The 27,724-nt window shown below is 34.7% G+C and overlaps 5 protein-coding genes across 6 annotated transcripts in view; 3 read left to right on the forward strand and 2 right to left on the reverse strand.

Moving 5' to 3' along the window:
- Nucleotides 1–3,077: 3,077 nt before the first annotated feature.
- LOC108971028 lies at nucleotides 3,078–4,441 on the forward strand. The gene is made up of 3 exons (XM_018936796.1): nucleotides 3,078–3,476; nucleotides 3,557–3,697; nucleotides 3,756–4,441. Exons 1-3 carry the CDS (start codon nucleotides 3,165–3,167, stop codon nucleotides 3,831–3,833), a joined length of 531 nt encoding a protein of 176 aa, XP_018792341.1. The 5' UTR covers nucleotides 3,078–3,164; the 3' UTR covers nucleotides 3,834–4,441.
- LOC108971026 (anoctamin-8) lies at nucleotides 3,835–8,340 on the reverse strand. Its single transcript, XM_018936794.1, has 12 exons — nucleotides 8,202–8,340; nucleotides 7,737–8,137; nucleotides 7,557–7,651; nucleotides 7,392–7,498; nucleotides 6,826–7,096; nucleotides 6,548–6,760; nucleotides 6,197–6,470; nucleotides 5,876–6,141; nucleotides 5,511–5,807; nucleotides 5,316–5,449; nucleotides 4,452–4,628; nucleotides 3,835–4,398 (listed from the first exon to the last, which is right to left on the reverse strand). Exons 2-12 carry the CDS (start codon nucleotides 7,753–7,755, stop codon nucleotides 4,368–4,370), a joined length of 1,884 nt encoding a protein of 627 aa, XP_018792339.1. The 5' UTR covers nucleotides 7,756–8,137; nucleotides 8,202–8,340; the 3' UTR covers nucleotides 3,835–4,367.
- Nucleotides 8,341–8,470: 130 nt separating this feature from the next.
- LOC108971027 (mitoguardin) lies at nucleotides 8,471–11,028 on the forward strand. Its single transcript, XM_018936795.1, has 5 exons — nucleotides 8,471–8,616; nucleotides 8,683–8,937; nucleotides 9,012–9,902; nucleotides 9,991–10,299; nucleotides 10,558–11,028. The coding sequence occupies exons 2-5, from the start codon at nucleotides 8,869–8,871 to the stop codon at nucleotides 10,864–10,866; spliced, it is 1,578 nt and encodes a 525-aa protein (XP_018792340.1). The 5' UTR covers nucleotides 8,471–8,616; nucleotides 8,683–8,868; the 3' UTR covers nucleotides 10,867–11,028.
- A 41-nt stretch (nucleotides 11,029–11,069) lies between these two features.
- LOC108971029 lies at nucleotides 11,070–13,676 on the forward strand. 2 transcript variants are annotated; one of them, XM_018936798.1, is made up of 4 exons: nucleotides 11,070–12,055; nucleotides 12,131–12,215; nucleotides 12,280–12,459; nucleotides 12,568–13,676. In XM_018936798.1, exons 2-4 carry the CDS (start codon nucleotides 12,162–12,164, stop codon nucleotides 12,805–12,807), a joined length of 474 nt encoding a protein of 157 aa, XP_018792343.1. In that variant the 5' UTR covers nucleotides 11,070–12,055; nucleotides 12,131–12,161; the 3' UTR covers nucleotides 12,808–13,676. The 2 variants fall into 2 exon arrangements, with proteins under 2 accessions (XP_018792343.1, XP_018792342.1); XM_018936797.1 differs by lacking the exon at nucleotides 11,070–12,055 and having other exon boundaries at nucleotides 12,065–12,215.
- A 1,046-nt stretch (nucleotides 13,677–14,722) lies between these two features.
- Nucleotides 14,723–27,724, reverse strand: part of LOC108971031 — a 13,547-nt gene continuing 545 nt past the window's right edge. Inside the window, exons 2-4 of the mRNA XM_018936799.1 lie at nucleotides 15,853–16,029; nucleotides 15,414–15,587; nucleotides 14,723–15,339 (exon numbers count right to left, since the gene is read on the reverse strand). Of these exons, the coding sequence (XP_018792344.1) occupies nucleotides 15,142–15,339; nucleotides 15,414–15,587; nucleotides 15,853–15,969 (489 nt within the window). The 5' untranslated portion in view covers nucleotides 15,970–16,029 and the 3' untranslated portion in view covers nucleotides 14,723–15,141. The remainder of the gene's footprint in view (nucleotides 15,340–15,413; nucleotides 15,588–15,852; nucleotides 16,030–27,724) is intronic.

Genomic DNA, 27,724 nt, shown 5'->3' on the forward strand with positions numbered 1-27,724 from the left:
ACATCTACCTTTAAGATCCATGTTCAAAAAGTTAGTAAAATAGAATCCGCAGAACATAAGCATAAGTTTATGAGACGCAGAACATTACCTAACTTCCAATTTTCTTCAGCAGCGATATCTTCCACAACTCTCATTGTTCTAACTTAAAAGATATTAAGTAGTAAAGGCGGCAAGAGTTACACATATTGTTAAATCCACTAATTTAATTTAAAAAAAAAACCTTAATTGGTTAGGACGTGGAAACACATTGTCAACCTAATACACCTTCCTTACCCTAATGAGCGGTACGCGTGTAACATTTAGTGGAAGATAAAGTTTTTATTGCCAACGTCTTCTGATGCTGGTGTCAAGAAATGTGATGTTTTGTCAACCAGGGACATGCAAAGAAATGGTCAATAAATGGACAAACTCATTACATTACAGTTACCATAATTTTTAAGTCAAATCTGTGACCTGAGGTCTTCGTCTGCAGTAATATGGACTTCCAAGAAATTATTTAAGAGGGAATTTCGTCAAACTGATTTTTTATGAACCATTCCAGAGGTACTCTTCTGCTATAGCATGCTTTAGATAATGCCCACTTGAAATCAAGACAGGCATAAGGTTGCGTTCTGAAAAGTCTAAACGTTCTTTTTTTGTACTGTCATCGTAGGGTACAAGTCTTCTGATCATACTATGTAGCTTATATCCGGTCAGTCGATTGTGTTCCGATATGACGCTAACAATTGGTCTTACTCCCATCGAACCATTATGTTTCCTTACCTAATTTTTAGCACTTGATCTAGAAGTAAAATTGTAAACATTCGCAATCATAATTTTCGTAACGTATGGTAAAGTCCAAAGGATTATATTGAATTAATATTGATAACATATCCTCAAGCCTTCAGCAAATCTCGCAGTTTCCATAAATAAATCTTTATTTATATCTTCTGAAGACTACTTCAGAAATACCATTGATGCGAAGATAATGTTATCGCTCAAGACTTAATTTAAGATTTAATATATTTAGCTTGGTTTTGTACAAGCGAAAGAGCCGAAACTTGCCTCCAAATTAGTGCATTTTAATAAAGAGATACACTCTTTCTCTTTAATGTTAAAGAAAATCAAAAGTTAGGAGACGGACTTGTTTTTGTTTATCGAACCAAGTCCGTCGTGCATTTCAGGAAGAGTTCTTGCCTTAAGACGACAGCGACAACAATTCGCCGAAGACCAGAAAACGAAAGTGTGAGGAAAATCTTTTCGAAATTTTGGAGTTTAGGTTAAGTATACTGGTCGGCTGTCGCGCCATACATATGGTAAATCTATGGCTCTTTAGTAATACCAGATGGAGATACAATTGAATTTGAGCTGAAGTATTAGTCACACAAGATGTCAACGCATTTTATGAATCTCAAAAGCGACTTGATATCCAAGTTTGATACTTCATCTAGTCCCTTGAACTACGAAGCTACTAGATATCTAAGTCAATTCTATAATATTCTGAACGGAAGCATAAAAGGCCTCATTCATGTCTAATTCCCTGTACTTTCTTCATGCATCGTCGTTACATGTGAGAATTGGTTGTGAACTGTCAAAGGCAAACAGCCCTCCGACAGTCCTTTCGAGAAGTGTAAGTGTTTCTCTTCGAAACCGTTGCACATGATTTTCGCGATTGAACATGTTCTTAAGGCATGTCATCTCACCTTAATCTATCTGTAAGCTCCTTCGGAAATTTTATTGTATCAAGTTCATTGAAAAGTTCCCGGTCTGACACATAGAAAGCGTTACTATAATTAAGTCCATATTTTTAATTGGCCCTAAGGGACGATCTCACTGTTTCACCAAGAACAACACTTCTGTTATCAAATCTCAAAATAATTCTGCTCGCTGGGAAGAAACCTTCGTCGTTTTGAAGCAAAAGACACATCGTACTACAAAAATGGTATAGAAAAGTTGGAGGCTGATTGTAATCAGTGTGTCAGCCTTGAAAGGAACTATGTTGAATAAAAAAAAACTAATTTTTTTTTAGTGACTTCTGTTTTACCAATTCCGGTTCGGTAGTCAAACGAATGGCACTTTTGGCAATCTCATCAGTTATTTTGTTTCCCAAAATTCCTTTGTGGTCTGGAATCCAGTATATATTCAGCCGCTTTCCGGTAGCCACCACACTTAGAGTCCGCTGTAATGTGAATTCAAAGGCACAGGCTGGTAGAGAGCCAGTCTCAAAATTTGTTAAGATTTTTAATTCTTTATTCAACCTTGCCTTCTTAATGGAGACTTATCTTTGTTGTTATTGCCTTCTGGTGAAATTTTAAACTTAAAAATCGCTGTCTGGAAAACGATTTTAGAACCATAGTCTCTTAAGCAAAGTTGTTTAGATTGATTCGTCAAACATTTGCCGCATAGGCGATTTTATCGAGAAAAAAAATCGACCCGCTCTAAGGTAAATACGTACTTGAGTATTTGACTTCGTATGCGTTTATGAATCTACTTAAAAATATATATAACATATGTACATATGTAGCATGTAATATTTATATATATTTATGTATGTAAATGTGTGCGTGGGTATGCATGTGTACATTCACGTGTAGGCAATTGCATTTAGTCGAATTTATTTTCGTGCCTTGCAATTTGTAAACAAAAACAAGAAGAAAGACGCGGCCGCAGTAAACGATCTGTTTAGGTCAGGGACCACAATAGCGGCAGTCTGCTTGGGGGATCGAAAGGCAACTATTTTTAGCATATCCTGTTGTGCAGTTAGTTAGCTATGGAATGAAAGCGCATTTGACTAAAAGTGCGTGAGTGAGAGCGGAGCGCGTATTTTTACAATTCAACTTTGTTCATGAATAACCAATTATTTGTATGTTGCAATTAACAACGTGAGGACTAAAGCAATAAATGAAAAATTAAAAGAGAATAACGATAAGAAAAAGGAAATTATTTCAAATAAAAGTTTTTTAAAAATTAAAACAAATAATTAATCGCAAAAAAGTTAAATTAAATTAAAAATTTACTTCAAATTAAAGTTTTTAAAATTAAAAAAAAAAAAAATACTTAAAAAAATTAATTAATTGGAAAAAAGGTAATCGAAAAAATTAATTGAGAAATATTGTATAAAAAATTTATATTACAAAAAATATATTTATAAAAAGTTAATAACAAACTTCTAATTCCTTGTTGCCATGTCTTCATTTGGTATGCGTGGCATGGGCCAAAATTTTGGTTTCAAACTTTGTTGTTGTCGCGTGTGCACTTGCGTCAATTTCGGTTTCGTGAATTCGCGTGTGGGCCTCCTGAAAATACTCCAACTTACTTTGGCCTTCCTATGCGAGGGCTTGCTGGTGCGTTACGGCGTGCCGGCAGCGGATACAATTGGACAAGCTTTGACCAGCATGCTGACGACGACCGCCTACTGCTTCACAACCACAACCATACTGATGATATGCTATTGCTTCTCCGAGAAGTCCTCCAGTCTCATTAGACAATCACTCTTCGTAAGTGGCTTTTAAGTAGAACCAGGCAAATTTGTTTCATAGACTTTTTTCTTATTTGAAATACTTTATTTCTTCTCCAGGAGACGCTCTTCAATGCAGTCGCTTGCAGCATGTATTTCAGTTCCTCCAGCTATATGGGTTTCACCTGTGTGGTATGGCTGCAACCGCAGTTTCTGGTACGTCCCGGTTTTTGGGCCTATCCCGCAATGACGGCGACTTATGTAAGTGAGACAACCGTTATACTGACATAATATAATTAATTACAACATTACTTTGCAGTATATAGGCTATACGGCGGGCATTTTACATGCCATCGACGCCTATTTGGCTTTCAGATATTACAGAGGGAGTCGTTGACTTGAAGGTTAAGTATAGCAAAATAGTTGTTATGACTTTATTTCAAACATGTTCGTATGTATGTATATCTACACATTAATTTGTAAGAAATTCACATAAAAATTAAGTTGTTACTTTGTGTGTGGCACACTTGAGGCACATAAGTGTGAGTATTTCTCTTATCAATAATATTAATATTTGGGGGCATTTATATATACAAAATAATTAAAATAATAACTTAAATAGTAAAACAATAACTGAAATCATTTGTATAAAGTTAGTTATTAAAATATGATAATAAATAATTATAAATATTTTTTTAATAATGAAATAGGATAATATTGWCAACTGCTTTCGACAAATGTTTTGGGAAAAAAACAAATATTAAAAGAAAAAATTGAAATTAAAAACAAAAATTTTTTAAAAATTTAAATAAAAAAATATTATTTAAAACATGACTGATTTGCCACTAGTACTCAAGTGGATATAGATAGTGCACCTGCGCTCATTTGTCACTTTCAAGAGATTATTTTTTAGTCCATATTTCACATAGTTTTAGTCGATTTTGTTAAGCGCCTTGAATTTTCTGCAAATATATATTTATTATTTATGCTATTTCATACACCAAATCTAACTTACTTCAGTTTTTTGTAAGCCTCGTCAGATTCGTAGTCAGCCTTTAGCAAGGCTATGCGCACCCAACGCGGACGCTCGTGTATCACTTTGTGTATAACAAATTTCAAACCCAACAGCAGATGTTCGAAGAGTATAAACGTAATATCGGGCATTTGTGGAAATAGTTTTGAGAAAAATCCTCTGCAAATGAAGCTAGCATTAGTATATGTATGTGCCCTAATTACACAAAGTTGAAATTAAAATTTTGAAAATCTAATTTTTATTCTAAAATGTTTTTTAGTAAAACAAAAATAGTTTTTATTCTCAAAATTAGAATTAAAATATGAAAATCTGCTTTTTAATGTGAAATGAAAATTTAATTATTTAAATTAATTGGGAAATCGGAATTAAATAATGAAAAATACAATTTTTAACCCTAAAATTAGAATTATAAATTGATAAAATATATTTAAACCGTTTAAATATGTAAATTTGCTTTAAAATATTAAAGAGTATGTTAGTTCGAGCTCTAGTTCGAAATTTTAAAACGCTATTTCAAATTAAATTATTTTTTAAATCCAGTAATGGGACTTCAAATTTTATTTTTATTTGTTTTGATATACATATAAATTTAGAAAAAAAAAAGTAATTTAAGATTTTCGAAATTACCAAACAAAAAAATAATTTTAAATAATTCAATTATTTTTTAAGATAACATTTGAAACTCTGGTCTAATATTTGGCATATCATGAACTATCTAGCAAACCTGTTACAAATAGGTATCCGTTATTTATGATTGCGCAACAACTATTTCCCCCAATTTAAAATAGATTGAAATACATAACTAAACACTATAAAGCAAAACAGTAAAAACAAATTCGCACTTACTTCACATTTGGCTGCAAATAGAGCAAACCGCAGTTGCTCAGAATCGCCATCACCGAAAGCAATTCAAATGCCGACTGCCAAGCGCCAGTATTCTTCGCGCGTCTGCCGAATGGACGTTTGAATATATTACAGAGCTATAAGGGTAGCAAAACAAGTTACGATAAATACAAGATGTAAGGAAAAATATCAATTTACCTTAAATAAATCAATATGCATGGCGAAAATGTTGTTGATTAACGCACCCAAAGCAGCAAATGGCGCTACAGCGGCGAACAGCACCACATAACCGAACTGTATGCACATTTGCAGGTAATCCTCATAGGTCGATTGATACTGATCGAGTCCAGCTTCATAAAAGCATTGTTCATAACGTGCCAAATCGCTGACATTAGTCTTCACATCCTCATCGATTTCCTTATGCATATACTTTACGAATTTCTGACGCACCACAGCCAAGAGGGGAATGCCAATTTCTTGTGCAATGCAAACAATCTGTTGTGACAAATAAAAAAAAGATTATATAGTATATTTTTAAATAAAAAAACTAACAAACGTAGTACCTGAAAGATGAGCAACTGCATCATTAGTTGATACTTCAACTGTTGTAAATCCCGCAGCACAAATGCTATGTAGAATAGTGAAAAGAAATTGTTGACAATTTCAAAAAGCATTAACTTATTCACGCGATGACGATCGTATTGAGAGCGTGTGCGATGGTTTTCTTGGTCAGTCAAGAAGGTAGCTAACTTCTCGTAAGCCCACGAGAAAATAGCAATGAGTATTGATTGTACGATAACGGGTATGTATAGTAGCCAAGAGTCGGGACCTGGAAACAACATTTATTAAAAAATATATATTTTTAAGAGTATTTTCACACCTACCAAAATCTGCTAGTACCTCGGCTTCTATCTGAAACTGGTACAGGGCAAAATAAGATGCCGCAGCGACGCACATTAGCACGACCGGGTATGAAACACAATACATTTGCAAATAAGTATAACACATGGGATATTGCAGCATCATTTTGCCCGTTATGGGATCCGGTTTTAGGACGCCATAATACGCTGTACGCGGTTTGTCCAGACTACTCATCTCTATATTACCCCAACGGTATGAATAACCGGAGCACTTGCGCTTCCACAGTTCCAGAAAAATCTAAAACACAAAAAATATTATAAATTTTGAGATAAAATAAAAGAAATATATTTTTTTTTCAAGAAAACTGCAACTACCGTTGTCCAAAGCACATAGAAACTGCAAACCAATGACAAATTCACATTCCACACACATTGCAGCATACCGAAAATGGCGGGAAATATTAGTGCCTTCGTGTAGAATTCAGTGAAACCGAAATAAAGTGCAATGCTTGCGCCAAAATAGTTGCAGATATCTTCAATGGGCAATTGGCGACGTTTCCAATCAAATGCGAATCTATCTAAATACTCCTAGAAATGGCAGTAGGAAGAAACAACATAAGTCAATAAAATATAAAGTAATTAGCAACACTCACAATATTGTGCAGTGGAAAGAAATCTTCGACTATGCCATTCTTTATGTAGGAGAGAATTGCTGGCTTGACGATATCTTTGATCAGCACTGGACCCTCGAACTCACGCACGATATCTGCAGGGGTCATGCCAGGCAGCAAATAATCGGATATGCAATCGCAATTGAACTTTTGCATGCTGCCGGTGATGGTGAGCTTACTCAGTTCGGCCTCATCGGCGAAACGCAGCAATGTATCCGTAGAGGCAGAAAGATACAGGTATTTTTCAGTTTTGCTAGAAGAGAAAACAGGAAATGTTGTTAATTTTCTTTACTTGTTGTGTGATCATCAATCAATTTCGTATCAATATAGAATATTTAAATATTCTCATTTTCATGTCTTTGATATTTTAAATTTTAAAATCTTTGATATTTTTACAGTTTTTCTAATTAATATTATTATTTTTTTTACTTAAAATTATCACATTAAGGTGAATTTTATGTAAGATTATTTTTTTTTTAATATTGCGGTTATTAGAGGTTAGGAAAAGGCAGACACACACTCACACACAAACCATATTTTGCATTTACCTTACAACCTCAAGCGTTGTAAGCACTTTGAATTCTTGTATTATCTTCTCCACATCTTGGCAGTGGCGCAATTTGGCCTTCTCTGAGAAAATTATTACGGCATATGTCTGAAAAAGTTCATAGTAATTGAAATATGTGCAATTTAAATGGGATGAGATCACTTACCCTCTCGAAATCGGGTACATCAATTGATTGCTTTTGTCGTATGCTCCGTTGGCGCCGAAACAACTGATTCTCGATAATCGAGGTAATACGTGGACCTTGTAAAATTATAATAATTTCAAATTATGTATTTCATAATCGCTTGGAGAAATAGAAGAAAATTTTTAAATACAAAATACACACTTTTGGCACCATCTGACATTCTTGACTCTTTATTGTATTAATAAATATATGTATCTAGTAATTTTGGCCACCAATTATCACCTACAACAACTTTTTGGCAATGTATGAATATGCAGCAAAAATACTTCAAAAATACATAAATACAGTATAAGTATGAACCTACTTGATATGGTGTAAGAGAAATAAACAAATAAACAATAAACATGCAGTAAGAATTGTCAAAATCACAAGGCACCAACAACAACAATTCGATATAACATTGTCATCTTTGCCGGCATTTGTGTTTTTGTTACGAAGGGGCGCCTTTTCGCCCTTTGGTGGCTTACTAGCAGCACCGCCTGGCATGCGATCCCATTCCCATAGAACTTCAGCTTCCGGATCAGGATCGTAATTATTGCTTTCTGTAATAATTGCAAAAAGTGCTCATAATTTTTTTCAAAAATATTAAAATGCTGTTTATAATACTGGGTGAATTTGGAGCACTGTGAGGGAAAAACATTTGTATTCGAGGCAGATAGTTTTTGTCTGATTGGCAGCACCGCTGTTATTCTATAGAAATGTCAGTTGAACGTGATTTCCAAACTTTACACCGTTTGTGTTTTTCTTTCTCCTCTGCTGTTATTGTTATTTGGGAATCGTCTTTCGCTAATCGCTGTGATGCAATAGAAAGTGTTGTTGGTTTTTATTTAATAAATTCCGCAGGGGAAAGTGGAAATCGTTGCCGTGAAAAATAAAACAAATATTTTTCTATCAAAAGAGCAGAGAAAAGTGTGAAACTGTTTTCAAAACTAATGTGCAAAGTGTGAAAAATCGAAGTGTGTTTGACATGGAGCAATTGAATATAGTGAAAGATACATGAAATAAGGGTTATTCCATCTAGGTAATATGAGCTTACTTTAGAGGACTTTGAGATTTACACTTTGTATTGATCGACGCTTTCATGTAGGCTATTATATATTTGCCGGTTGCATGACTACCTTTACAGCAACGCTTACCGACCTCGCCGCAACCACTGACACAACTGCAGCACCTAACCTACAAAGAGCGATCGGGCGTAACCGAAACAATGGTTGAGAGCGTATGAACAAATATTAAATTTCTGGTATAAAATAATATAATACGCTCAAACAAAATGCAGGGCTTAATTCCAAAATGGTCAAGCATTCGCGTGCTTCCCTTCCGTATGACTACCTCGCAAAAGGTAATTGCAATTAGTGTTTACATATTTAATTATAACGCATACTTGTATACTAAGTATATTTTTTTCACAAACAGGTTGTTTTCTTCTCGCTAACGGCGGGCGTAGCCTTACTTGGTGTGCTAGCACGCTTTCTACGGCGCAGAAAACCACCGCGTCCGCCTCGTCGTACGCGCAAATATACCGGTCGACGCACACGAAACAGTATGCGCAGCCCTAATGATATGATATCTATAGCCGGTTCTAAGGCATCCGCACGTTCCGGCAGTCCACCCGGTTCTACGGTCGCCTATTCAGACCGTATGTCACTTGCCTCTGGATCCATAGGTGCTGGGGCACTAGTATCTACTACGCAAAGCCAGACAGGCGCCATAGTTGTACACTTAACAGCACAACAATTAGGTGTAATGGGCATGGAGGCTTTGGATACAGTTATAAATTATTGGGAAGATGCTTTAGCTGCGCATAATTCACCCGGTGGCGTGCCGGCATTACTTACCACTGCTGAAGAGTCAGAATTTTGTCGTGAAATACAAAATTTACTTGACATGGCCTACACGTTGCAGGAACAAAGTGAATTGTTATTCTTAGATCAGCGTTCCGTGCTATTTCGGGACGAACCGTCTATAGATGAGCTGGAGGAAGACGGTCATGCGCTAGATGATGGCAATGAGGACGACAAACGTTCACACAGATCAATTATGAGTCGCACCGGTTCCGATCCAAATTTCGATTCGGCTGAAAGTTTTGCTTCGGCTTTAGACCAAGTAGCCGATATGCGCGATTTTGAGGAATTTGTAGACACCTCATATGATCAATATCCATTATACAATGCAGCGTTGAAACATCACGACGAAACGCCTATACCTTACCGCACTATACGGACTGATTTGGTAAACTGTTCCAGTGACACGGAATATTTGGTGAAATTGCACTGCGTGCGTTTAGCATTTCAATACTTGTTCAAGGTTAGTGCTTCGGAACTGACGTGTATATATTTGTGTGTTATTTATATGCATGAAGTTAGTTATTAATTTAATTATTCAACTTTTTCAGGATCCCGCAATCGGTCAATGGGTCTGCGACACAGGACGTCAAATACTTACCGACCTGCTATGTCTGGGCGATAAGGACACTAAGGAATTTCTCGTTGGTTACGAGGATATGGTGAACTATTTGCAAAATCCGAGTAATTGGGATGAGATACAAAAGGAACTGGAGGCGCGTAATGTCAAAGCGATGACTTTTTACGACATTTGCTTGGATTTCATTGTGTTAGACTCGTTTAGAGATCTAGATGCGCCACCCGCCAGTGTTACGGCGGTCGTGCAAAATCGTTTTCTCTCCAATGGATTCAAAGAAATGGTAAGTTATATAATTTTTATGCAAMTTATGTATGTATGTGTAACAACGGAGGCTGCAAAATACAAATATTACACAGATGTATCTTCAAATATATGATAAGAAAACGCGTACTTATTGTTAAAGCAGCAAAAATATTGTATAAAGCCCGCACGCATATATGCCGCTGTCTACTTTGCTGCTGTCATAAGTTTGAAACCACTGCTAATCTGAAGATATTGCATACTGTTAGGCGCTCATTTTAAACATTTTCTCTTACAGGCACTCAGCACTGCTGTTTGGTCTGTGCTAAAAGCCAAAAAACATGGACTCAAATATACTAACGGATTTATGGCTCACTTTTATGTTATCTCCGAGCAATTATCACCACTCATGGCCTGGGGTTTCTTTGGACCCGATGAAAATTTGCGCGACATTTGCCATTACTTTCGCGATCAAATGCTGGGCTTTCTAGCGGATATATTCAGTTTTCAAGCCAGCCGTTATACAACTGTCGAAGAGTTTGCCGAAGACATACTGCAACACATGAAGACGCGTGTCAATAATATTGGTGTGAAGTTTAGTCAATAGCTGCATAACAACAGTTGAAACTTGACGATTTACAAAATAAATTTAGAAAACTAAATGAAATAGATTTGACAGGACTTAGAAGTGATTTGAGAACATTTTATTTTATTTGTTTAAGTGTATTTTTTTAAGCGCTTAATTTTAGTTAAGACCTTAATTTTAGTATTGAACAATATAAAATAATTACGGCAAATTTTGTAGCAAAAGCGCATTGAAACAATTTTTTTTTATAAACTTTTGTACATATGTCGATATGTATGCATATATTTTGTTTTTGCAATGAATAATGTAATACCAATTCCATAATGTTGTGAACAGCTTTTACTATTCCAATTGTCAGCGCGTGTGCTTGCTCAATTTGCGTATATGAAATGCTATGGTGTGAGTATGTGTGGAGTCTCTACCGCCATTTTAGTGTGTTCCTCGCCATGCAACTTGCATATAAATTTGTATATTTGCATTGTTGCAAAAACAATTATGTTACCAATGTACACGCGCTAGATCTGCTTACTTTCTTGTTATATTTTACTTTTCTTTTTTGTAGGTTATAAGAGAAAAATATTTCAAAGCGAAATTTCAGTTAATTAATTATATGTCGTAAGCAATTGTTATTAAAAACTGAAATGAATATTTCTTAAATGATTAAGTTATTATCTTTAACTAGTACAAAATGTATAAAAATTGTTATGGGTCCACATTAAGCCAGTTCAGCATTCTGATTCCGTGAATATTTCATTATTATTAACGGTCTCAGCTGCAACGGTTGCGTGGCATTTATATTTTCTTACAAATTTCGTAGCCAAATAAGCCAACACTCACAACTACATACATACCCGTCTGCTTACTCGTTAAAGCAAGCACTACAATTTGTTAATATTTGCAATATGCTATACTTTAAAGGAAAAAATTAAGAACAAAATACTTCTGGAATCAATTTGAACAAGTAGCAAAAGCATTTAAACTCTTTTTAATTATTCTCTACACACACATTCGTTGTGAGATTTTCATTATTTTATATGCAATAAAATTATATATATTAGAACAATAATATTTCAACTAAAATATATAGTAAATTTATTTTATAAAAAAAAAATAAACAAATATTTTTAAACTAATTGCTAAAAATCACTGTAAATGAGAATATAACCTAGAAATCAAGGCGGCGAAATTGTGGCAGGTTTATTGACAAAAAGTGAGTTACAAAAACAAAAATAAAAACAGTTGTAAAGCCGCACGTACAAACATTTGTGCTTACAAATACATACAGCAAATACTTGTAAAAGAGCATTGTGTGCAGTATGAAGTGTCCTGCGATGAAGGAGTGGATCTCCGTTATTGAAATCATAATTGCGGTAAGATTGATGACATACATGTACATATATAATATCACTACACACACACAAACGTACAATGTAGCTGCTGTGCCTGTTTGCCATTTTGCTGCTGTCATGCGTGATCACATTCCCGGACGATATGCATATGTTCTTGTATCAGTGCTCACTGGCCACAACAATGGTGCTGTGCTTGATCTTTGGCTTCAGCACTTGGTTCTACAGTTCCAACTATCCGAAAACGCGTTTCCATGTGCGCATATTTGTAAGTACCTACATATGTATGTATGTATGTATATCTTATACAAAATATATAAGAAGTATGTATATCTTGTAAGGATGCTGGAGTTGGAGGAATTGCTTTCATTTTCAGATTGTTATTGTGCTTTGGACGATGTTTGTTTTTGGACTTGTCACCGCCATTATATTTGATATGAATTTCTTCGGGGACTATGTATATGAGCATTTCGAACGCGATATTTTCGATAAGTCGGAGTATTTGATCTTGAATATTGCTATGCTGTTAGGCATCGTGGCGCTGTTTTTACTCTTTGTAGTCAATATAATATTAACTGTGGGCGTTTGTCGAAGAGCTAGAAAGAATCGTCAATAAAATTAGTGCTACCTATGATACCCAGTGTATTAATATCATGCGCCCAAGTGAGTTGTGTGTGTGACCACTAGCAGGAGCTTGGCCCTAGCGAGTTCATCCTTTCGAAGAATTTGGAGCTTTTGGAGCTTATGTCAAATTAGTTGCTCTCTACATTTATCGGATAAGAGAGAAAGGTACATAACAGGAATAAGTGGCTCGTTCAAACATTTTGCCAAAGTCAGTCACGTTCCCTACAGCTCTGAAGAGGTCGTCAATCGTCCATACTATTTTGATGTCAAAACTGAGAATTAAAGAAATGGTTTCGCAGGAAACTTCTACATCTCCACATCCCCACAACCACTAGAGGGAGTTTCCATCGATATTGACGTCAGGCAATGGGATCGATGGCATGTCTTCGAAGATAAACGAATATCTCACCGACCTTTCTCGCTCCCTCGCTGCACGGAACTTAACACTCACTCTCACTAAACTCCACAGCGACCATATTCAAAAACTGTACGAAGTAGTACAGACTTAACCTTATTAGTGCAGTCGATGGCGCTAAGATTCCGACTGTCAAGAATCGTAAAATTTTAGATTTGACTTTTGACAGTCTATGCTCCTTCACTACTCATACGAAGGACATTGAAACGTTGTTAAAAATTTACAAGGCAATCGGTCGGCCGGTCTTTAACTACTCCGCACCAATATGATCGCCTGGGTGCAGTGAAGCGCATACGAGAAAGCTCTAGACTTGTCACGTCGAATTACGTCAGGATGCCACTTGATAACTTCTATCAAACACCTCTATGGTGAGGACGCATGCTCCCAGTTAAGGAACATAATGAATTCCTCTCCAAGCAGTTGCTGCCTCCTAGGAGCATCAATAGGTCAATCCTCAATTACAGCGACGCCACCAAACACTACGCCGACCAGACTTCTGACGCAACTAACTTCCGACAAGCACTGACAGTCATTCACAGCGGAGCCGTCAACACTCCCTCTCAGTGAATAGCGTATTTGGAGTCAAACCACAACGCACTGCAGATGAGAGCTCAAGTTGCCGCGAGAAACGAGAGTGACCATTATGCACTTTCGTCCTGGAGGTTAAACTCCTACTTATCCAGAAAAGACTCCAATATACCTAATATATGTCCTGCGTGCAATGAGTATCCGCATGATACTGGCCGCCTTTTTCCATGTCCCATTAGCCCTACTCATCTGACACCGCTCTTCCTTTGGTCCGACCCCGTCGAAACAGCACGTTTCTAGGGCCTACCGTTGAATGACGTCGACGACAACTTATTTAATACTTACCATCATAACGGGGAGTAGGAACACGTTGCAATAATAATAGCATTCCTGAAGTAATTTCGAGGCATAGTGCCGAGTTGACAGTCCTTGGCCGGATAATAATCCTGATCCAACTGCACCTCAGTTGAAGGTAGAAAATATTTATATAAACGTTTATATAATTTCAGATCGTTCTTAGTAATTTAGATTGGGAAGAAGATAAATTTTGAACGCACTAGATCCTGTGACAAAATGAGGCTGATCGACTTTGCCAGGATGCACACACGATATATTTGAAAGTCTCATGAAATATAAGGCATCGATATCGAGGGCTTTTGGTCTTGCAGCAGCTCTTGTTTAAACGTTATTTGGAGGAAAACTAAGCCTATTGTTGGAGAAGTCATTTAACGCGTTGCCCAAGAAATGAGATGTTTCACCGGGATCAGATCACGAAGGACATGCTCCCATTTCAGGACATATGCTGGATATATTAGGGCTTACTCTGAGTAAACTTACCATTTCTAGCAAAACATTGCGTACACTTCAGAAATCTGTCGACTGTAAATTAATTATTGGACCCATTCGGCCATGGAAAAAGTAAAAAAAAAAATTTCACGTGTTTTTATTTAAAATTTTACATAAAAATACATTCCACACAAAATATTTATATTTGTTAAAATTTTATATATATGTATATGTATGTATATATACATAGCAAAACACGTTTATAATAGTCGAGTATTTATAAAAAATGATGAAAGTACTTATACAATTTTTAGTAAGTATTTTTGGTTTGCTTTTGTATTAAATTCTTTATCTTGCTGCATTTTCGGACTTTTGCAAACTATGACTGAAAAAATGCTCACACAATTTTAAATAAGTATGTATGTAGATTCCGCTGTGTGCTTCCTATATATTTAAATAAAACTTATATATTTATTATAACTTAATTAATCGTAGTAAAAAAAGACGAATTCCAGTAATGAACACCCTCGAAAACGCGCCACACAAAGAGTAAAACCAAACGATGCTAATTCGGTGACTTCAATTGATCGAGCAACTTTAGATGCCGCGATATGATCGGTGAGCCAAGAATGCGCTAATGAAGTAGAGCACCGTGTTCACAAGTCCCATAATACCGGCCGCCATGTAGGCGTTGTATTGCTTGCCGTGTCGGTAGTATCTGTCGTTCAACACGATGACGAGATTCAATGAAGCGGCCAACAGCAAAATGCCAGCTACGCTGTGATAGATAAGTTCCTATTCGTGGAGAAAAATTCCGTTAAAAAGCCGTTTACATATATTTCGAACTCATGCCAGTGCGTGCAACTTACATAAATGGTCTTCGATATGATGCCGCCTGTGCTGAGCGACGTTAAACAGGATAGTAGAAGGCAAAATGTTCCGATCAGGAATGTCGTGACCATAAGGAAGAAGAAGATTTCAGCCGAACTGGCAGTTCCGTTCCAGTAATAGCCGAAGATGCCGACTGTGGCAATGCCGAGCAGCTGTGTGGAAGGAAAAATCGTAAGTTAAATTGATTTTCAATATTTACAAAGTAAAGTTTAGTAATACAGTTGAACCTCCCTAACTTGAAACACCATAATCCACAAAAAAAATTCGAGTTATGGACGGAAATTTATTTGAAATTTAACTTCTATTGCAATGAGCTCGTGTTCTGGAGAACTTCGAGTTACTGAAGTCGAGTTATGGAAGTTCAACTGTATGTATGTTTTACATTTTTATATCCTCTATAGGTTAATTCAAAGTTACCATTTCGAATAATTTTAATAGACCCGTGAATGACTTCAAGTATCCTGTATTAAGTACAATATAGGACGTATTTGTCGTGCTGGTGGTCGTTCTGGTGATTGTCACTGAGTGAGACATCTTTGCGGTTTTCTGTAAATGCTTTAGTGGTGTTGAAAAGATACAGGAATCGTTTTATAGCTGAAAATACACATACAAAAAATTAAAATTATTAAATAGTGTTTAAATACAAAGAATAGAAAATTATATAACTTTTAGTTTTTCGCAAATTCCTATATAAATCCTGTCTTCAGCAGCAATTGTCCTTAGTTTTTTAGGCTTACAGTTTTAAAACAAGTTCTTTAAAAAAATAAAAGTGTGAATTTTTGAGTAGAGAGTGAGAGAGAGAGAGAGCGGAAGAGAAAATTACAGTACCCGAAATATCTTGAAGCGCTGAATCGCCGAATGGTTCAGTGAGTTTTGTAAGTAAAATAATATTAAACGAAAAAAAATCAGAGGTTATAACGGGTTTCAAAAATGGTTTGGAATATAAATGAAATTCTTTATTCCTGTGAAAATACATTCGTTGCCATTATGTATGGAGCTCGATTTCTTTTGCATGACCACCACGGATTTTTTTCGCAAAATTCGCCATAATGACGTCACAGAGATGCTACTGACTCCGAATTTCGGCAGTAAATTTTGATAATTTCGACTCGTTGCTAGATCGTATATCTTTCCATGTTGAAATGGCAAACCTTACTAAAGAGAAATGGCAAAAGAGCTGGAATAAAATATGGCGTCATTTGCTATCCCTATCGGTCTACTTTGTAGCGTCTCTATTGAAAACTCCTTTCGTTTAGGCATATTCAACCAAGGAAACGCGACCTTTGTCATAACAAATTTTCCTATAATTCGAAATAGTTTATGGTTCTGTCCAAGTCTTAAATTTATTAGCTGTATGTGTATTATTTACTTTTTAAACAATTTGTGCATATTTTTAAATCAGCACAAATACATATTTACTGGTAATCGTGCTTTGGTTTTGTATCTCGAAATGTATTCACAGCGTTGACTAACGATATTCTATACAAATATTGAAATTAGGTCGAATTTTCGAAATGAAATATTTCATTTTCAATATTTCGGGATAAATATATTATATGGTATAAATACAAAATCTAAGCTTCTAGCTGAGAACGTTCAATAAATTATCTAAAATTTGGAAAAAATCGCAAAATTTTGTTGAATAACGAATCGAACATACAACTGGTATAACTCACAAAAACTGGCATAATCAAATAACCGATAAGGAATAGAATGGCAAGCATGGCACTGAGCAAAAATGAGTACCCCAAGCCTTCACTTACACCAAAAAGCGACTATAAATGCAATTTTTTCAAAATAAGTAATAATTCTAAAAATAAAATTTGACCTAGACTTGTCTTTTGCAATCAAAACGTGCAATGATCGCATGAAGGACTCATCGGCAATGCAATAATAGTTTACAAGTGGCATGGGAAATGTAGGCATATATACATACATACTTATATATATATGTGTGCGATATAGACGCCTACACATATAATAAAAACAAATACTAAGTGTTAATGCGAAAATACTAATGTGTTTAATTGATTCTGACAATTTCCGTCTCACCCACGAAGCTTGCGTTTGTTTGCATGTGTGCGTAGTGCAATGACAATTTTAACGTCATTGCAGCATTTTGTTTACAAAAATTACATGACAGAAGTGTGAATTTTCTGAATAAATTTACCATAGTAATGTTCTACTTACGGGCAAAAAATAGTAAGACTTTGTTCATAATTTTAAAATTCTTAATTTATTCTTCGAAATCTAGGTCATCCCTCTCTCAGTAATCTCTTTTGACCCCAATACACTTGTGCCAAGATTTTTTCCAATCTTCGAAACACTTATTAAAGTCATTCGGCCGATCTTATCGTCTGTTTCCGTTTCATAAACATAGATTCAAGACTCATCGCCAATAAAAATTCATTTCATGACCTCCTAGTTGTCAGAAAGGATTGTTTCAAAGACCTTTACACGATGCTATTTTTCGAAAAAATTTAGTAATTTTGGAACCGAATGTGCTTTCACTTTTCTTAGGCCCAAATAATCTTTCGAAATGTTTTCCCTGGTCTTGCCGAAATTCAATCGATGCCAGTATGATCTCTGACTGTTAATTGTCGATTCTCAAGCATCGATTTCTTTATTTTATTGACGTGTTGATCATCAGTTGATGTTGATGGCTGTCCTGGACCTTCTCGACCCTCTTTGAATAACTGGTACCAATCAAAAACAGTTGCTCCTGACAAACAATTACCACCGAAGACTTTTTGCAACATTGTGAATGTTTCGCCACCGGAAATTTAATTCCGCACACAAAATTTAATGAAACTTCTCATTATTTTTATCTAATTTTTCTTTTCAACTTTTAAATTTTATGTTGYAGAGGGCAGCTAATTTCTCATTGTGTAACCCTCTTGGGTGTTGGAGCAATCTATTTATGCTTCCTTCAAAATTGTGCCTAGTGGGCCAATATCGGCGGCTCCGACAAATGAACAGCCTTTTGGGGAGAAAAGGAAATTAAGTTTGAGGTTTGAGGTTGTATTCTGAATCAAACAATTCTATTCTTCAGTCTGACCATAAGAAATGTTTGTACCCTTCGATATCCTTAAAAAACCTTCCGAAATAACTCATAGGCCGCGGTCTTCGCACGATAAGGAGCACAACTTTTTTAATTTACAGCATGACATCATTTGTGGTGTACATATGTACATACATATGTCATACTGGCTTTACAAAACTGGAGCAAGAAGAAATTCTTACATTCGTGGAGGCCCTGACCTAAAATTGTCATGAATGAGAACAATTCGTCACCACTGACCTCGTTTTCACTTGTTATACACACATTTATGTGCTGCAATGAGACTAAGTACATATGTATGTACATGTACATTTGTTCGTATATAATTGTTTTTATATCAATTATTGTAAGCAAGTTTGTATATATATAAGTATAAGATTGTGTTGGCAAAATGGTTTTTTATAAGTCTACAGAGAAACCGGCATTTGTAAAACTCGCCGGTTGTTTCTCGCTGATAACTGCATAACAAATGGTTTATAGTGTGCACATACCTACATACACACCTACATATACATATGTATGTTTGTATATACTATTACTCGCGATCGCGTCGGGTTTGCGGAACATTGAGTGGGACAATAGGCGCTTGGCTCAAAGCTAACAACATTTGCATTTATGTATATAAATGAGTGGGAGAATAGACACAGCCATATACGGGAACTGCATGTACATACATATGAGTAACAACGTCGTTCATAAATATTGATAAGTGAGAAAATCTGATTTCCATTAAAAAGATTGATTCATTATTGTCTCGGCATTGTCGACAGCAGTATTTAGGTATTTACCTATATGCACATATGTATGTGAAATAGCTAAAAGGGTGTACTCATATGCATATATTGTATACATATATATTCATACAATTATACCGATTCTTATCTCTGTCTGTTGATGTATAAAGAATTTCTTTGTTGATAGCGGGACTTGCGGAAATGTGCCCTCTGATAAGAGCACTAATTAAAAGTGTCGAACATACAGACATATACATATATACATATACTTCCAGCGCAGTCAGAAATGATGAATTGTTAGTTTATTTCTGGTTCTGAATGTGTCATTGACAATTTTATTGAAATTCTTAAAATATAGAAGTATGAAAACGATAATGAAATCGTGAAATTATTAGATTGCACTGCATTTTTCGAAAATGCCCCCTTGAATCTAAGCTAAATTTTGAATCTGGGAGTTGATGATTTTTTTTTAGATATCATGGATCTCCAATTATTTTTTCTTAAAAAACTTCTTATTTCCTTAATATTTATACGATTTTTTTTTTATTTTTAACTAAATAGAAATAAAAAGCTGATTTTGACAGTTCTCTGTTATACTTTCTACGTCCAATTATACACATATAATCTAAAATTTTTGTGTGGAAACCATTAAGGACCGTTTTCTCAATATCTGGTTAGCAGTCACCTGTCAGTTAAGTTCTGGTTAGCTTAACCAACCATTCATTCCGTAAATAAACTTTGTTTTAACCAGAACTTAACTGACAGATGGACATTGGGAAAATGGCTACTAATCAGTCATTGAGAAAACAGCCCTAAGCTGTTTAAGCTTACTATACGTTCTATAGTTTATATTTTAAGCAATCGAAATCACCACTTCAAAGATAGAATATCGAATTTATACTATGAGCCCAATAATAATAGAATGTATGTAATCGTTCTTGCTATGAGCAAAAAGTTGTAGAAATCGCAAACACAACATAACAAGCATCAATGCTTAACTCATACCAAAGGATCTTCAGATCAGGTGCAAAAAACAATTCGCAAAAGAGATGGCAACATAGCTCAGTACCACACATTCATCAAACGCATCTGGATTGGTTTAAGTTGTTATATGGGTTGCAAAAAATAGATGGAAATACAGTCTTGAGAACTTGTGCGCTCGAGACTATCAGGATAAGTGCGCCGTCTTTCTCGAAATTGTGTTTTCGAGAGGGGTCGCCGGAAATGGTATCACAATGGCCGAGTTCAAAATATTTTTTTCTAAAAATTTCAGAATTTTTTAGTGCATCTTTGTAACAATAAAAGATTCTAATAAAATGTTTTATCTTTTATATGGGGAAAAAATTGTAGAAAAACTGCTGTTTTTTTTATCCGAAGACCCCTTAAAAAACGTGAGTTTATAAATATGACGTCGACGCTGTGCAAGAATTTAACGAAAGACGCTCCAAAAATAGGCCGAAACCAAAAAAAATTAAAATTTTCGCATCGCATCGCAGCCGAGGCTCAAGTGAACATTGTATAAAACGTTGGCATGCCTGTATTGGCTCAGGAAGGCGTTAAAAAAGATTAGTATTATAATACGTGAAAATCTAATTTTTTTTTTGGTCCGGGTCAAATTTGATCAGATGTACACATAGGCTAACTTTGACGGAAGTTTGCCTTCCGAAATTTTGAAATAAAAAAAAAAATGATTTAAAATGTATTTTGTTTCGTTTTGGAATATAGAGTTTCGTCTGCTGTTTGTTTAACTCATCAAAGCGTTATTTAAAAATTGCAATTCCTTGAAATTCGAAATTTATAAACATCTTGAGAACAATATGAATATACTATATAAGAGCACCTACATAAATATATACGAACATGTGTTTTAACGGAATGAAAGAATTATATTAAAAACTGGTTTATTCGAATTTTTCTGTATATAAATTATCTGCACTCATTACCCATGGATGTATTGATTAATTGGTTCTGTAAACACTAAAAATATGGAACATTGAGCAGATGGCGACGTTTCAACGAGGCATCAATAAAACGTTTTTAAGAAGATCAATGAAGAGATACTATACATATAAAAATATGCACGTTTGTTTGTGTAAATATAAGCATATAAAAAATGTTCTGCGCGAATTGTCTACAAAAATTAAAATTTTCCAAAAAAAAAATCAAAAAAATCAAATATAAAATATTCAGACATTCTTCAGAATATGGTACCTCAGCTCCAAAAAACGGTCTGCGTCGAAATCGTGAGTGCTTTCACGTATTTCTTGTTATACCCAATTTAATATTTATTTTGATTTCACGGCATCATACTTCACACAAACAAGTTCTGACTCCTGTTTCATGTTTCATTGTAAATTCAAGTAAACAAACACATTGTATGTATGTATAATATGTAAGTGTGAGCTTATATACAAGAATGTAGATACGAGTATGTTGAAGCATTAAATACGCTTTTAATTCGGGTTATGAGGTAATCGCAAAAAATGATCTCATCGATGGAATGCCACGAATTTTTCTGCCTTCAATTTTGTATGCTTTTTTCATGAAGTGTAAATATGTACATATGTACGAATAACAGCGACTTTAAACAACCGATCATACTTTTTATTACAAAAATTATACATACATACATACATGTATTTTTKTAATAAAGAGTGTATGTGTCTGAAGTTTATATCTTAGGCATATTTACACAAATGAGTTCAATTGTGAGGAGACAAGGACAAATGGGTGAGTTATGTTTCTTACAGACGTCAGACACAAAAATATGTGTTACTATATTATATATGTATGTTTGTATTTAAATACTGGTAAATTTTATGTTTTAGAGAATATAATATTTTTTCTTAATACAATTATATTTTTTATATATTTGTATATAATTATTTATATTACTTCAAGGTTTTTTTTTCATAATGGATATATTACCATTTGTGTCGAAAATTGTAAATATTCCACTTTTCTTAAGCACATGATGGCCTTCAGCTTCTTCAGCGAATTTTGTTTTATCTCTTCGACCGACTGAAAACGAGTTCCATTTCGAAGATTGCTGATTCTCATCGGCAATTATAATACACTCCATTAATTTAGGATTGGAATTCGCACCAACAAACACGTCCAAAGAGACCTATTTACGGTACTCTTTTTTTGAAAAAAATTAGTTTTATCGGATCGAGTCAAGCTCTTTTGCCATCTCTCCAACACTGACGATCTTCAAGAATCATATGCTACACTTTTTCAATATTTTCATCAATTAAATCTCTGTCTATCCCCAAAAATCGATTATACTTTATGCAGCATGTTGCCTGCGTATAAAAATAAATTTTAGGCATTTTGGTAACGCTTCATCGAAGAAATTTATTCATTTGTGACGCCCCTGTGTAATCGTTCCATCACTTCCATATATACATATGTACATAAATATGGACATACATACATACATATGTACATATGTATACATGTAAGATGTTGCATTCGTACGCTTGGTATTTGAGTTTCCTGATTTCATTGCAATTGAAAACATGAAAAACACGCTTGAGCAGCTCAGGTGCAAGGTTGGGCAATTTCAATTTCCATCCACACGCAGCATTTTCGAACAAAAAAAGTTTACAAGTTCAAATGTGCATATCGTCCCCTAAAATGCAAAATAGCCTAACAAAATTTTCGGAAATTTAGATTGGCGTGAATGAAACACGAAATAAAGTGGAACAAGAGTGCAAGAGTGAAAAAAATTTTAATATTGGTTAAAACTGGTTCATATATAAGCGTAGAACCTGAAAATGTTGGATATATGTAATATTATGTATGGAATTTGAAGTAGTGAATCGTAATCCATAGGATACTCAATTTCGAATTTTTTAATGATACGTTATTTTCCATTTTAGGCGACGATATGTATATGGTTTAAACTTATTGTTATAAATGTTAAAATGTAAATAAAATCAGAAGAAATCCAATTAATGGAATTTTGAAATCGATTTGATTTGATGTGTGAAACGACGAAAAACTTATAAATTTGCCATAATACAAACGTTGCGTTGTTTTTTTTTTATAAGTTGTGAGGCTGTATCTCTGCATACCATATATGTATATACATCATTTCCGGTTTCTATTAATTACAAATGCACTTTGCTCAAAACATGCTCTCAATAATGAGAGAAACTCATATAAGATTCATGCATGTATGTAAATGAAATTATTTCAAAAGAAACAAGTTCAAAAAGGGTGAACATTTTAACTTTATAAAATATCATCTCTGTAGCTCATAAATAATATGACACTTTTGTATGATGTTCATGACATAACTACATATACGACGTGCATGTTCAAAGCGCCGCTTATGTCAAGCCAATGAAAGCGAAAGTGCAGTCACACACTGGAATTTATAATTATATAACTATACCAATGCCCATACATACATATGTATTTGTATACATATGTACATATATGTATATTAGTTCATTATTAAAAAATGCGCCGGGAATGCTTGCTCTGTCGGCATCTAGGCCGTACGCGACTTGGGTGCGGCAGAAGTGCCGTTAACAAGTGATGCATTCATAATGGCAAATCAAAACAATAAATGTATACAACTCTTTGGCATTGCTCATTGTTCGCCGCTCAGTAAATTATATTTTTGTATTTTTTGAAAATATTTATAAATAATTGTGTGTATCCATTACTTGATAAATAACACTTTCTACTGAAGAAGTCTCTTTTTATCAACTGATTAAACGTCGATAACTCTAACACATATGTTTGAAAAAGATATCATTTGGAATTTGATTTTTTTCCACAAGAACTTAAGCGTTTGCATTTTTTTTTATCAGTTATTAAAAAAAATCTAAATTATAAAAAACAGCTTGCTCTCAGAACAAAAAAAAAACAAGAAAACACGTTAACTTCGGTTGCACCGAAGCTAAATACCCTTCACAGGTGCATTTCTGTTAGTAACTATGTGTTCAGTTTGTATGGAAGCTATATGCTATAGTAATCCGTCCTGAACAATTTTTTTGGCGATTATATTGTTACCTTAAGCAGTAATCCATGCCAAATTTCGTGACGATACGACGTCCAATGCGAAATTTTTCCACACAAGCCCTTGATTCCGATCGTTCGGCTTGTATGGCAGCTATATGCTATAGTGAGCCGATCTGAACAATTTCTWCTGATATTACATTATTTCTATAAGCAATAACTCATACCCAATTTCGTTAATATATCTTGTCATATGTGAATGTTTTCCATACAAGAACTTGATTCGATCGTTCAGTTTGTATGGCGGCTATATGATATAGTGGTCCGATATCGGCTGTTCCGACAAATGATCAGCTTCTTGAAGAGAAAATGACGTTTGCAAAATTTCAAATCGATATCTCATAATATACATAAATACTGTTGCGTATAAATAAATACAAACATACAGACGAATATGGTTCGTTTTTTTGTTTGAAACTGTGTTTTTGCAACTATTAAAAAAAATGTCGCCTGATTTTTTGTAAAAATGTCTGCCAAAAATGTAATTTTCAGTTTTTTATTCCTTCATTCGAGTCCTACGCTAAGGTTTTAACTAAAACACGTATTTTTTCACTTTAGATTATCCTGTAAAGAGTTATCCTGCCAACGCGGCGCATTTTTTTCCGAAGGGTCACCAGAAATGCCTTCGTAATGGCTGACGGATTTTCCAATCTTCGAAACACTGGTTTTAGTCACTTTCCGGGATGGCCTTCAGTTTCGTCTTCGCTGCGGAACAGCCGGAAGTCACACGGCGCCAGATCAGGAGAATACGGTGGATGCGGAACGATATGGGTTGAGTTTTTGGCGAAATGGTCATTTAATGCAAATTCTTTGCTCAACAAATTTCRACATCGCAAAAAACGAAAAACTCACTTTTAGCAGCTCACAAAACGACACGTATCTCAAACACTAATGAATATTTTAACATGAAATTTGACATAAATGTGACTGACAGTACTACCAACCTAAAAAAAAAATCTCCAAATCCTTCGACGCGCGCAGTTTAAATTCAAATGTCACCTTATTTTTTGGGCGCATATGGTAATTTAATGAGGAAAATTAGCCTTTTTTTCATCAACAATTTGAATACCGTTCCGACGCCAGTTTTATGGTGGTACAAGTGAGGTTATGACAGGTGAGAAAAATGTGCCTTCCCCGCAGTTTTTCACATTACTTTCGTTGTTAATTGAAGATTTGAAGTACATACATTCGGTAGCTAAATAAATATATGCTGATTTTATTCATGCTTTGAGAAACAATATATAGTATTTATACTGTTATATGGAGTAGATTCAGAGCTAACTTCACATATATTTTTGCTTTTGGCTTACAAATATGTAGCTGACATTTACTTCATATACATATATAACAGTATTTATGTATGTATATGTACATATGTGATTCCCAAGTCGTCCAAAATACTTTAGTAACAATTCTACAAAAATAATGTTTATTTATTCGAGTGAAATGCAAATAAAAACACGTTAAACACCATTTGTTGCCATTAGTCATTTTTGCGTTGGAGTCGGCTAAACAATGTTAAGTAAATAGCACCAACAAACGAATTATACTCATATATATATGCACATACTTGAAATGAGTCAATACAGCTGCAGCAAGCAAAAATCCTAAAAAAATTATGCGTAGAGCAACGGTTCATTACATTTATACACAGTTACAGGGCGTATGAGTGATTGTTTATCACATTCTCATACAAATAGTAATGCATTTCAGTAAATTACTGGAAAAAAGTGAAACTGCTGTTTTTGCACAAAATAGTGGAAATTCAGAGTGAAATTTGTTATTTTTTTTTTTATTGATAATACGACAGTTTCAGCTTGTAAAACCAAAATACGACTGTTAACAGCAAGTAATTGAGATTTTGATAACAGAAACGAAAGAAATTGAAATAATAATAAAAAACAAACAAAGTTTGCGATTTACTGCCGGCTTTCTGTACGTTTACCTCTTTAGATAATATTGTTATTGTTAATAGCGTTATAAGAATTAGTAAAACTTTTTTTTTCACGAAATGGAGAAAGTTGCATTAAAAATAAATATCTTAGTCTCGCCCCGAATTAAACAGAAATGTCGAAAAGTTGCTTGCTTTGCAATTTGGATGAAGCGATATTAGCTGAACTGAACTGAACAAAAATTAGACACAGAGCATATTTTTCCTCAGCTTCGACTTTGCTTTGTGAGAGTTCAAAAATGAAATTTAAAAATATCTAAAGAAAAATCTAAAACAATATGCTCATTTGAGACTTTGAAAATTCAATATTATGCCTTTTAAATAGACGTTACTTTCGGCTTGAAGTTTAAAATTATTTTCGAACAAATACATTTCATTACTAGCTTTAGAAATAAATTTTGTAAGCAAAAATCAAGTTTGAATATTTAAGCAGCCGAACAACGGCATGAGATCATCTTAGACAGTAAATATATTTGCCTGTATGTGCGTGTGCTCACCTCATATGAGGTGAGATGTATGTGTGTGTATGTTTACAAATGCGAAAAAGTGGCAAAATAGCAAAACAAACATAAAATGAAAATAGAACTTTGAAGATCCCAAACGAATGCACGAGTATTTCCAAAATATTCACATACAAATATGTATATACACGCAAAAGAATACACACCTAAAAATATAGAACATATCAATGTATGTATATGTATAACAGTATTTTTTCAACCCCCAGCGGCATTAAAGGCGCACCCAAGTTTATGGCTGAAGAGTTCTAAATAATTGCAATCATTATTTATTTACTGACCTATATGTGTATGAGTATGTATGCACTTGTAGTTGTTAGTGGTAAGTTCATTGGACACCCCCCATTGGAGCTTTCACAGCCACAGCTGGCCGTTTATATGTCGAGAGGGATGTTTAAAGACATGTCAGCAAGTACCGATGTACGCGAGTACTTGAGAAAATTTGGACTTCTGGGCAGCCTGGCAGCTCTTTACTTAGTTAGTCAGCCGCATGCTCAATCACTTTACGCACTCACACTTACTCACAATCCATAATGCTTTTATTTTCGGCTAAATTAGCGAATAAAAAAAAAACAAAACCAACGCCCACACCCGAATAGCGGTGATAGACCAAGGTGACTACTGGCAGCGAAGTGGCGAGGACAATGGCGAGCAAGAATAGCAGCCAAGTGATTTGAAACATTTGGCGGACCAAAATACAAACAAAACAAAAAATTGTTGGGCATAAGAAATGTATGTACGTGTATAAACCGACTTTTCGGGTGTGTATATGTATTAGGGGGGACATAAAAAAATTCTAAAAATTTAATCGCCATTTGAAACAATATTTTCGGAGTACCAAAGGAAAAAAAATATTAATATTTAATTTTTTTTTCACCCACCCTAATGTAAAATAATACGTACGTGTATGTGAAATTACTTAAACGCATTAATATTTATGTGCAATATACATATATGTATTTCCATAAGTATATAGTCTGTAAATATGTAT

The sequence above is a fragment of the Bactrocera latifrons genome, unplaced genomic scaffold (genome assembly GCF_001853355.1).
Source record: "Bactrocera latifrons isolate USDA-ARS-PBARC rearing strain unplaced genomic scaffold, ASM185335v1 scaffold_32, whole genome shotgun sequence".
Classification (NCBI taxonomy): domain Eukaryota; kingdom Metazoa; phylum Arthropoda; class Insecta; order Diptera; family Tephritidae; genus Bactrocera; species Bactrocera latifrons.